Source organism: Metopolophium dirhodum, chromosome 2 (assembly GCF_019925205.1).
Source record: "Metopolophium dirhodum isolate CAU chromosome 2, ASM1992520v1, whole genome shotgun sequence".
In the NCBI taxonomy this organism is placed as follows: domain Eukaryota; kingdom Metazoa; phylum Arthropoda; class Insecta; order Hemiptera; family Aphididae; genus Metopolophium; species Metopolophium dirhodum.
In genome coordinates, this window is record NC_083561.1 from 5,373,693 (window position 1) to 5,386,679 (window position 12,987).

A 12,987-nucleotide genomic window follows, 5' to 3' on the forward strand; every position below is an offset into this window, starting at 1 on the left:
AATAGCTTTAAAAAAAAAAAAAATTTACGTAAAAATGTTGAAGAGTTTTCAAGATATGTACATAAACAAATGCGTGATAGGTTTGGTTTTGATAAAAAAAATTGACTAACTAGCTATGACTTACAATTAGGTAATACATCGACCGCCAACGTCCGTTATCTCATCAATTTAATCCCAAATCGGCCCATCGCCAATTTCCGAATTATTAGAAGAAATAGTATTTTCATAAATTGTAAAAATATAATTTTGGCGAATTGTTGACTGATCAGGAACACATTTACCAGTATAGGTACCAGAGAGTGGCAGAGACTGGACCTTTTGAATTTATCGGTATCGGTTCCGGTACTGGTTCTCCAAAAATAAAATAACTGTTCCGGTTCGGTTCTGATTTAAAAAAATAAAGGTATCGATTCCAAATAATTTCGGTACCGGTTCCAGATAATTTAGGTAACGTAAAGTATAATTATAAATACCTATCCGGAATGCAGGCTTAATTAATAGTACTTATGAGAAATATAAGAAAATCACATGATCATACATAGTTTATACACAAAATAGTAATACCATTAAATTATGATAAATAAAATTATTTTATTTTTGAACCTAAAAGAATCTATTTAATTTAAAAATGCAGGTTCAATTTCGGTACTTTATTTATTATAAAAAAGTTTTTTGTTCCGGTTCCGGTTCTTAATATTTTAAAGGTTCCGGTTCCAGAACCGGTTCTTTTATGTTCGGTTCCAGTCCCTGAACTAGGTAGGTTATATATTTTTCTAAAAATTCTTAAATAATGGATGATTTAAGTTCCATAAAGGTATATCAGATTCTATAACATTGCTTGACATATAGATCTAGAGAAAACTTAGATTGTTTCTTTTGGTTTCCTAATGTATTTTTTATGAATGACTGATTAGATTTAGCTTTTAAAATTTAAATTAACATTTTTTGTATGCTTACCTACTTGTATTTAAAAGTTTTACTACCTGTAAAGGTAATTATACCATTCAACCGACCAAGATAAGATTAGATAGGTAGTATATTTACGACAATTCGACAAATAACCATAATATAACCACAGAATATATGAAATTTCATAAATTTCATATATTCTGTGATATAACGTTCATTAAATATAAATACCATTTAAAATTATCAATATTATAAACATTTAATAATTTGAGTTTTAAAATCAACAAAATTAACAAGATTCTCAAAAATCTATAAAATGCAGTAGGTATATGTTCAAAATATGCAAAAAAGATGGTTCTATTTAATCGAGAATAAGTCAAATTGTGGACATATCTTACAATCAATCAATTGGACTTAAGGAAAAAAAACAAGCAAATAATACATATAAATCCTAGCCCTAGTCATATAACTAAGAAACAACATTTTCATCCCATATAGGTAAAAATGAGAAATTAAGGCTATGAAATAACGTTTTTATTTTTTTGATATCGGAACTAAAAAAAGTTTTTCAAATTTGAAAAACACAATAATAATGGATTTTGAAACAATAAAAACTTTTTATTTTACAACATTTAGGGACGGGGATTAAAAATTGCAGGATACAGACACAAAGTACCTATGCAGTAATGCCCATCTATTTAACGTAATAATTCATATAGAATTTGGTTGTTCTATTTTAATACATTTTTTAATTTTTTTCTCATCAAATTGTCAATTAATAATAAATTATCTTCTCAATGTTAACTGTCAAGAGTTTTGATCAAGATTTCTTTTTCTATGTTAAAAATGTTAATACTGTATAGATAAACGTTCTTATACACATGAGTTTCAGTTTCTTAGGTACCTACATAATTCTTTATTAATTTTAGCTTGAAAATGGTTGTTCTGCTCCAGCAGTCCAAACACAGTAATTGCAGCATCATATAATAAAAAATAACGCAAAAATTTAAAACGTCAAAAACGAAAATTACCTAAAAAATCGTTATTTATAATTATAATTTTATATTATAACTACCCAAAATATGTTCTATTATAGATATTTGTAATCTTTTATACCTAACTGTTTTTATATATACCATATTTTTTTGTGGGAAGTTAGAATTTATGTCATTATAATAAGTTATTATCTGCAGTTTGTGTTGAACAAATAATATGATTTAAAAAAAAGGGGTAAGTAAATAAACGGTGTACAGTAGGATGTAGGTGTCAAGTTAGGTACTTCATAGTTTGTATATGACGTGTTGAATTTGAATTCAATGATATATCATTGCATACGAAGATGGAATATCGATTATGTACCTACCTATCTGTATTAGGTACTAGCCACTAGGTATATTAATTTATGGTGTATTTATATTATAGTAATTTATTTTACTTAAAAACTTGTGCCTATGTATATTTATTATTTTAGAAAACATTTTTATCAAATTATTAAATCTTAAATTTAAAATCAAAAATCCAAAAACACTATTTGAAAAAAACAATACATACTTTTTACTATTTTAGTTTATAATGTTTCGATACCCTGCATATTATCGGAGATCTTACACTTATAGAAGTGTCAGGGCCATGGTGCATTTTACACCGGCAATTTATCCTTCACTGGATGACGGGTGCCGCTTTTGTAAATTGCACAAGGACACAGGTTCCCGAAAATCATAGCGCCCGGCACTGGGTTACTTTAATTAGTAGGTATCTAGCTATTAATTATAAATACTATTAACATTTACAATCAATGGTATAGGTTTATTACTTAGGTAGTTAGGTATGTCTTATTCTATATTTATTCATAATATATTATAATATGTCGGTACCTATCATTGATATCAATAAATAAAATAAAAACGTTTTATTTAAATCGATCAATTTGTCGTTTTTGAAAATTCGAAATATGTGGAATAGTGTATAATAATATAGTAATTACTAATTATTAGTAGATATATAATAAATATTATATAATATTATTTTGTTTCACAATATTATTAACAAATAATACTTTTGACTTTTGTTCATGTTATATATTTATAATACATACTACATGTAGGTAATGATGAGGGGAACACAAACGATCGCCAGCAAATTGATATCAGAAGCGAAAAAATCAATATTTTAAAATTTTAAAAGTGATGGTACAAACTCTTATTTAAATCAAGTAGTTTATTTTTTACAATTTTTAAATAATCAATATTTTTTTGGAGTAAATTAATTTAAAATGTAATAAACTAATAACTGATAACTTTCTACAAAATATGCTTTTTGGGAATTTCCTAACGGAAGAATATTTTTTAAATTATTTATCATTCATATAATTTTCATAATTTTTGTCATACAAACTAGTTCCTATCAATTGTTTTTTTGTAGGTTTTTCTGTTTTACTGTATAAGGTAGACATTAAGTACAGAAATAAACGTATAGCCTATATAGTGGATGGCCACCATTTGGTGTGATTACACCTATATTAAATACATAATATAGCATAATATATTATACTCTATATTATTAATTTTTACCCTCATGTACTTACTAATTTTGAATTTAGGTTTTATAAAAAATGAACCATTAAATATATAATATAAAATAGCAAAATAAATTATTTTTATAAATTTTAAAAATATATTCAATATATTTGTTCGATGATATTTGATAACAAAACATTTTAGTGTAAAACTTAAGCTAAGATCACAAATTATATCCTCTAGCAGATTGAATTCTACTGTTGTGGTTGAGCATATACATAAAACTTTTTTTGATACCTCCAACAGTTTTTTTTTTTACCAAGGGCTATAAGACCCTGTTTAGCTTTTGCTCTCCAACAATAATATCGCCATAAGATGAAAATAGCTACTATAGACAATACAATTGCAAGTGTTGTTATAGGTAAGAAAAATCCAGTGAAAAATCCTTCAATTGCTAATGTCTCATTTGAAACTTTTGAACTAGCTGCTAGGGATTGCAACCATACATACTCATTTTCATCCTTGTAAGAGGGGTCAGTTTTCAATTTTTGAGGCTTGTAATTATCACTAAACAAATTAATAAATTCAATGAAAAATTAAATTGTTTATTAGATAAATATATGTTAATAGCTAATAACCTGTTAGCTGAAATATTAAGAACAACGGTTTTAGCCAAATCAATTGTGACACACAATGGGACAGGTAGTTGTACAATACCAGAATCACTTTTTCTAATCACTTTAGAGTATCTGAAATGAGTTAAAATTTAAAAAATATACATCATAGACCGTGGATATTTAATTGTATTAGCTAACTTGTGTAATTCATTGTGTTCAAGACGTTCGGTTAAATAATGTTTAGTATTGTTGTTGCTGATTTTAACATTATCCTCAAGAAAAACATGTGGTAGTTTACCAGTAGATATATATTCCATGATAGCGTCCAACATCCAATAACAGTCTATTAAAATAATTATGAGAATAAAAATGATGGATTTTTAAAAAATAAATCAAATAATTACCAATTTCAATATGATTATTGTCTAGACAATTTGAATCACCATAAAGAACAATATATCCTGAGGATTTATATAAGCCTAAAATAGGGACATCAACTTCTCGTCCACTGTTATCATTTCCTAAAATTTCTTCACCTATATTTCAATATATGTTTAATAATGGTATATAATATATTTAGATTATTAAAATATTTACATACCATATTAAACATTTTAGTTACCTTGATTTTTTAAAGTTTTAGCAACAACAATTCCTTCATTTGGAAATGATGTTATATGAGTACCTGAAGAATAATGCACTTTTCTATCTCCCATTTCATATTCTCCATAATAAACGTTAGAACCTAGAGATATGCCATAGGGCGCCAACAAGTCATTTAAAGCTGGAATGTTTGAGCCTCCTGTTACTGGCATCCACCATTGCTTGGTGTTTTCATCAAAAAATTTTATCTTAAAATAAAAATAACAAATATAACAAAGTAAATACAAAATATATTAATAGAATAATAATGTACCTTTTTCATCACAGAAACATTATACCAGTCCGCAAAAATAATAACTGATAAATTGTAATTTGCAATGTCAGTCTCAATTTTTACTATTTCTTCAGAGAAAAACTCTTCTTCAGGATCTATAACTAACAATGCTCCGTAGTTGGTAGCATTAAAGCATGTATAAGGTTCACCCAATACTTCAACATAATAACCAGAACTACGTAAATGTTGGTATAAACCCTAAACAATTAACAAATAATAAATAAAAATAACTATAGCAAATGCTTACAATATTTTTAATTGTATAAAGTATTAACCTTAAAATTTGTATGTATGTGATCTGCATTCCAGTCTAATGGGTCATTTTTGACATTCAAATTATCTCTTGGAAAATATCCCGGTGGGTATCTTAAGTTATGGTACTGATCCCACAGGATTCTTCTTATTCTTGGCGGAGGAGGTATAATAGCAGCTCTTAATGGCAAATTAACTGTATAATTGGTATTCGCTGATTCGATTGTGAGTTCAATATGGCCAGCAACAGTTCCACTCCAATCTTTAGGTATAGTTTGTGACACAGATAGTGCAATAGCCATCCAACCAGACCAAGGCCATAATGTCTGAGAATAACGTATTGTCACATCTAAGTAATGTCCATTGTCATGGGAATATGGATACCAAACAGGAACATCAACCACTTTTCCAAATACTGCCAAACCATTGAGTACAGTGACATTGACAATGACTGGTATACCAGTATGATATAATGGTTGAGTGCAGTAGGGCCACATATATTGACATTCCGTCAAATCTACATAACTATATATATGAGTTATAAATCATTTATAAACCAACATAATAAGGTTGACTCCCAACTTCCCACCAAAACAATAATTCAGTTTATTTTATTATAAATTTAGCTTGACATATTAAAACAATCTGTTGTTATTTTAGAATTATCTATAAATTTGATTCTAAACCTATTTACAGTTAAACAAATTTTAGATTTGTTGGTATTATACTATTATTGAAACATTTTTTGCTATTGTCAACTATTATTTTTTTTTTTGCAAGTCGCAACCGAAGCCATAGTCTGCTTGGCCACTCCGTCCCCCAACTTTTATTTTATATATTATTGTAAGTTGCATAATAAGGGCCGTTCTTACCATCTCCGGTCAAAGTTAACACACACTTAACCAAAGGAATTCTGCCGGTAATAAAATCTGTTATGAGTCGGTTAGCGTTAACCGACACTTTACCGGACATTGTAAGAACGGCCTTAAGTCATATTTATAAAAAGGTAAAAATATATAATTAGATGATTAGTTTAATTATGGTTATAGGCAATTTGTTTGCCCATTTATATGTATAATTTATTTGGAAAAATAATTACTTTCCTTCCCCAAATTTTATTAAAATATAGTGAATGCTGAATGGGTGGTGCACGGGCTCCACATGTTCCTGCCTATGGCTATTATAATCACATTGTCTTTTAATTAATTTGAATAATTTTATTTATATATTTATTTAATTTATCTTTTTACTAATCATAATCTTTATTAAAAAGTAATTAATAATAATTTTAAGAACAAAATTTAATTTTTAATTAAATAAACAAGTATACAGCTGATATCTCTAGAAAGAAAAGTTTGTTTGTATGTTTGGCAGTCTTTTTAAAGAGTTATTTTTTTCAAATAATTTTTGATTCATTTAGGGAAACGTAGTTTAATGATTAGGTTAAGAGGATGCTGTACTCACATGGGCATACTCAAAGTGGAAGGGGTCATAAGGTTTAAGCCCCCCACTCATTGGCTGTTTTTTTGTGCTTTGATAGTCCCCTTACATATTTCTAAAAATTATCCACAACCCCCCCACCGTTGAAAATTCCTAAGAATCTACTGTACACTCGTATTAATTTTTGTCTTTAACTTATAAACGCAAAACATAGCATAATGTACTTTCTGAATGATCCAATTAACGTTTTAATGTATAATATTATTATTAGATTTAGAAGTAAAAATATTATCTAGTGAATTTCATAAATTTTTTTTTATATTTTAATTTTAAAGAGAGTTATAAGCATTTTTTTAAACCACCCTAAGGCTTTTTATTTTAAAGATTAATGATCTTTAACAATATATTTCAAAGGTTTACATAAATATTAAATATTTTTGGTAGGTAAATATATAACATGTTTGGGTTATCACTCCCAGTGGAGGCCCTGGTCAGTATTTTAAAATGGTCATATCTCACTTTAAAATTAAGGTATAAACCTTTGAGATTCAATAGATAATATTATTACTTTTAAATTTGATAAAAGATCAATTTACTCTAACATTAAACAAAACAGAGTTAAATCAATTATACAGTACGTATAATTTTCAATGTTATGCGTTTGTAAGTCGGAGACAAGTGTAACATAAGTCATTTAATGTTTCATTTTCCGAGAAAACCTATTGATCTTAAATGTTGTCAAATTGCTACTTATTTTATAACTATAAACTACAGGGAAACTGTGAAATAAGTAACCAAATGAGGTTTATAAATTATATTTAATATACATATTCCTATATCAAGCTTATCTAATTGATTATTCATTTTTTGAATGGCATGATTTATAATTACTTTCAAATTGAATATCTCAATACAGTGAATACACCATTGCCTACCAAACTCCCAGAACATATAAAAACTTCAAATGTCTAATGATTTGAATGATTTCAAAATACCTCCACAATATTTTTTTGTTAGTATAATAAAGAGTTAAACTTATTAAAGATAAAAACAAATACAAATTGAAGTCTTTATATTAGACGAAGTAAGTTTCATTTTTAGTGATTTATAATTAAATTGGGTAACACAATTACTAATTATGTACCTGATTATCTTAAATAATTTTTATTCATTAATGTCAAAATATAATATAAGATGTTAAATTCTTAAAATATAAATTGGATTGGTAATGAATATTGGGTACTATTTTTTAAATATGACACATTTGATATTTATCATAATTTGTCAGTTTTGCAGTTTAGCATCATGATTCAAGATTACACGTCTTATTGTCTTGTAAAAATACTATTATACTTTTTATGGTTTATCATCATTTCTCTCATATAGTTATTATAGGAAATTAACTTTTTTTTGCTTACTATAATTCTATCTTAATTAAGTATATAAATTACATTTTTCTTTTTTAAAAAGAAATAGCAATTATTAAATATTTATTCATCTACCTAGGGCTGAAACTGACTTGTGGTATGTAGCTAGACAATACTTTGTAAGCATTCAAGAGGTCTAGTTTTCCATGTCCTTGTTCAAACATATTGACGCCTGGTAATCTTTGAGAACTGGCTAAAAGAGCTTGCTTCATACTTGCAGGATTGACTACTTTACCTTGGGCCAATATACCACTAAACATATCGTAGTAATATACAATTATTTTATTCTATTTCTGAGCTTTTTTAATTGTTTTGTTTCTACCTAGTTAATAGTGTTACAGCCCCAGCTACCACAGGTGATGCAACACTAGTGCCAGAGAGAGTCCGACATCCTCCACTCACACTTGATCCATGTACATCTGTGCCGTAACTAACTATATCAGGTTTCAAACGGCCATACCTAAAAGAAAAATGATAGTTGGAAAAAATGCATTCTATGAACATACACATTATAAAAATATACCCCTGTGGTAATTCCCAGGTAGTCATTCCTCGCGATGAAAATTTTGCTATATGATCATCAAAACTTATCCCACCCACACCAATAACGTCCATTTGATCAGCAGGATTATTCAAAGTACTTGAAAATGTTAATATTGATGTTTAATAAAAATCTTAAACCAATCCACATATTTATATAATGCATAAAGCCTCACCCATACAAAGGTCCATCATTACCAATAGCCGATATCATAATAACTCCATTAGCAGTTAATTCCCAAACTTTGTCAACAAAAGGTTGATCCATAAAATCAGGACCGCCAATACTCAAATTAAGAACATGAACTTTTTTCATAATAGCATAATTAAATGCATCTAAAAACCATGATGTATATGAAACCTGCATAGTATTTTTGTTAGTAATTATTTTTTTCAACCCTATCAATATTTTGAATTCTCACTTGATTATTAGTGAATACTCTGAAAATATGTAAATCTGCATCAGGCGCAAACCCAAAACATTCACGGTGTGACGCTATAAGTCCTGCTACAAATGTACCATGGCCAAGACCATCATCCAAGTCTCCATCCCCTGTCCAATCAGTTCTCTCAGATACTCTTTTGAAATGTGGATGAGAATTACTCAAACCAGTGTCAAAAATTGCTACCTTCACACCCTTGCCTAAATTAATATTGGTACATTAAATAAACAACAAAATAATAAAAAAGGCTTTGTACTTGTGATTCTCTACCTGTAATACCTAACCGCCATAAAACATCAGCTTTGAGAACTTTGGTTATTTGAGAAGGAACAGCACGAAGTATGTGTCGAGTTTTATATCGTTTGTTTAGTTTTTGCCATAATTTTATATCCTAAAAAAATAATGATTACATAAATGACAATAGTGAATCCAAACAAATGTCAACAAATTAAATTACACAATTAACATTGAGTATACTTAAGTAATTACTTGGCCAAGGCTTCTTCTATGTAAGAGCACTTTATTTTCAGTTCCATTTAAGTGTTCATTTAAATATCTTTGTACTAATCGTTGTGGGGTTACTTTTTTAATTACTGGATGACTAGTCAGTGCATCTAAGGTTTTTAAGGAATAATATTCATCAACCTAAAAACATTGTAGAAACTTACAAATTGGGAGTATAATATTAAATTTCATAATAATACAATTAAAAAAAATATATATATATAATATAGAGCTAATTATTTGTTTTTATTTACAAATAAAACATCAAAATCACTTGGATATTGGGTGGCAGCATTTTTTCTTTCTAAAATTTTCCAATTGTTAACGCCTGAAGATCTTAAAGCAGCCGATATGTAATTGTACCTTGTTTCGTTTAAGTAATATCCATTGAAAGTCACAATATATTCTACCAAAAATATTACAATATTATTTTAACAATTCATAATATAAGATATTTGATGAATTACTTTCTGTAGCATGCGTAATACAGTGTAAAATAATATATTAAGGCTACCCATGTTACAATTTACAAATATGTAGTCCGGCACATATGTAATTAACTATCAACACGATGATAATTGTAAGTAAATAACAGTCGATGTATTCTGTGACCGTAAAATATGTCCGATTCTCGGTCGGTTTCAAATATAACAACCAAGAATATCAAACATATCTCACGAATCGACAGATATAATAGGTGCATAGATAATATTTTATTGTCGTCAACACCCGTGGACGGATGGCTTAATGTGTTTGCGTGTGTTTACAGTTATAGAAAACACGTTACCTTGATCGACGACGTGCGACTCAAACATCGAGTGACACACGGCGAACCGTAAGCCGGCCGTGAGGAGAATCAATTGAACGGCGCGTAAAGCTGACATAATGCATATTATTATCGGGAGCGTCGGCGTCTCGGCGGTGGGCGAAGGAGGACTACCTAACTTTTATTGTTTGACTATTATTCGAATATTGATATATTATTATTATTATCGTCTTGTCATATTATTATCAGTAAAACTACGATGGTCGTGTTCTAAGCGCGCAGAGAATTAAACAAAAACGGAAAAACAGAGAAAAAAAAAAGAAAAAGAGGGTGTTGTGCGTGTGAGACCGGTGTGACAGTGTGGACGACTTGCTGTGGACGACAACGGCATCGAGGACTGAACTGAGCACCAAGAGGGTTTGTGGAAGACTGAGCGAGGCGTAATGGAATTAAAAGCGGGTGCGCGCCGCGTACGAAGTGTAACGATGACCGAATACACACGACAACGAACGCGTACAATCGCACGGAGCGCCGCAACGATCAATAACACTCGCGTTAGTCGAATACACATTACACGGTGCGCCGTGCCCGCGCGGTGTCGCCCACCCGCCACACAGACGGCGGTGTGCCGGTGTGCATCGACGGGGATGGGTCAGAGGCGCGTGGCGGTGGTCCCGGGCCGTAGTGGTGGCGACGGTGGTGGAGCCATCGGCCGATGATGATGCTGCTGCTGTGGCGGTCGGTGGTGTCGCCGTGTCGGTGGTGGCGACGCGACGGCGGCATCGATGGCGTCGGGTGAAAAGGGTTCGGCGGCCGGTTGGCGTCGGCCACCCCGGCGTCAGCGGAGGGAGACAGTTTTGGGGCGCCGAGAAGATAAGGACCGTCGGCGGATGCTGCGTGCCGTCGGGATTTCAGACTTTCAGTCGTCACGTTGGCGCCAGACTGGCCGGGTCCAGTGCGGATCAATCGCCGGTAACCAGTGTTGCCACTACCACCACCGCATCGTCAATCCTTATTCTTCGAATCGAATAATTAATAAAGCTGTGGTACGCAATATCATTATATAATATGTCATGCAATTAATGATTGTTTTTTTAAATCACGCATTCATGCGTGAAACAATTATAGTACCCAGTGGAGCTCACTGCTCAGATTTTTTGAAAAGGGGATCCGAATTTTTAGCGGTTAACAAACCCCGTTAAAACAAAATATTCTATATTCTCGCATTTAGCTATTTTAGTAGCAGATTATGATAATTACTTTAAAAACTGAAATATTTTAACTCAATTTTAGATTCTGAGCGGAGCGATGAATGTATTAATTTTACAACGATGAGTGTTTTTTAATTTTTTTTTTTTTTGGTCTGTTGACACGATTTGTGTGTGTCATCACCTTTTAGAACAGTAAAAATGCTTAGATTTTTTTCAAGTGTATCTTTTCTGATAGGAAAGTGAATCTAGTTGGTACATTGCCACATTGGGGGGGAGGGGGGGTCAAAAGTAAAAATTCCTTATAGTTTTAAAAAGCGCAGGGAAAAACAAAATTAAAATTAAAGAAAAACAGGAATTTTTAAGCAAAATCAGCTATCGACAAAATCAATATTGGTTTTTGGTGTAACTCTAAAACAAATGGCCATAGATACATTAAATTCTCAGTATTCTCACTGGTTGTTTATATTAGCATTTTTTATACACGATAAAATTTTCAAAATTTCCAAAATATTCTGATTTGTTTTGAACCTTTGACGGATATTATCAGTTTCCAATTTTAGATTCTGAACGAAGAGATAAATATTGATTTTACAATGATGTGTGTTTTTTTTTTATTTCATTTTTTTTTAATTTTTTAATTTTTTTCTATAAATATCAATAAAATTTTATCTGTTGAGTAAAAAAGCTTGAAAATTTAATAAAAGGCTCCTAATTTATTGTTTCAAAGGCAGATGAAAAAAATTAAAAATCCTTAGTCACAGTTTTTATTTGTAAGCATTTAAAGTTAAAATTTTGACAAAATACGGAAAAATCACGAAAATTAGCAAATTATTTTGAGTTGAGAATTCATAAAATTTTTTCTTTTTAAATCTAAGATTTGAAAATGTAATATAAGATTACTCATAAGTTTGTTAACCTTTATCAAAAAAAAAAAAATGTCTACAAGAAACTTAAATTAAATTTTTATGAGCGTCTGAAATTTATATTTTTACAACATTTGATATTCACTCGATTTCTCATGTAAAAATTTTTTATTTTATTGTAATTAAAAAACAAATGACTGTATAGATACTTGAAAATTTCACTGAATGTTTATATTAGCATTTTCTAACCATAAAATTTCGAAAATATTTTGACTCTTTATGAGCTGTTTACGGACATTGTCAGTTTTCAATTTTTTTTAGTTTTTTTTGCTATAAATATCAATAAAATTTTATTTGTTGGGTAAAAAAGCATGACAATTTAATATAAGGCTCCTGATATATCGTTCTAATAGCAGTTGGAAAATATTAAAAATACATAGGCACAATTTTTTTTTATAAGCATTTAAGTTCAAATTTTGACAACATTTATCAAATTTATAATTTAATAATTATTTTGTAGTTAAAAATGTATAAAATGTTTTATTTTTATGGCTAAGGATTG

The 12,987-nt window shown here is 29.7% G+C and overlaps 1 protein-coding gene across 2 annotated transcripts; it reads right to left on the reverse strand.

Annotated features, from left to right (window-relative positions):
• Positions 1-3,173: 3,173 nt before the first annotated feature.
• Positions 3,174-10,795, reverse strand: LOC132939078 (membrane-bound transcription factor site-1 protease). 2 transcript variants are annotated; one of them, XM_061006096.1, is made up of 16 exons: positions 10,373-10,795; positions 9,860-9,991; positions 9,571-9,726; positions 9,352-9,472; positions 9,061-9,281; positions 8,815-8,999; positions 8,622-8,738; positions 8,421-8,558; positions 8,174-8,350; positions 5,255-5,756; positions 4,959-5,177; positions 4,665-4,893; positions 4,447-4,578; positions 4,241-4,385; positions 4,064-4,174; positions 3,174-3,992 (listed from the first exon to the last, which is right to left on the reverse strand). In XM_061006096.1, the coding sequence occupies exons 2-16, from the start codon at positions 9,878-9,880 to the stop codon at positions 3,680-3,682; spliced, it is 2,787 nt and encodes a 928-aa protein (XP_060862079.1). In that variant the 5' UTR covers positions 9,881-9,991; positions 10,373-10,795; the 3' UTR covers positions 3,174-3,679. The 2 variants fall into 2 exon arrangements, with proteins under 2 accessions (XP_060862079.1, XP_060862078.1); XM_061006095.1 differs by having other exon boundaries at positions 3,176-3,992; positions 9,840-9,991.
• Between the last annotated feature and the right edge of the window lie 2,192 nt (positions 10,796-12,987).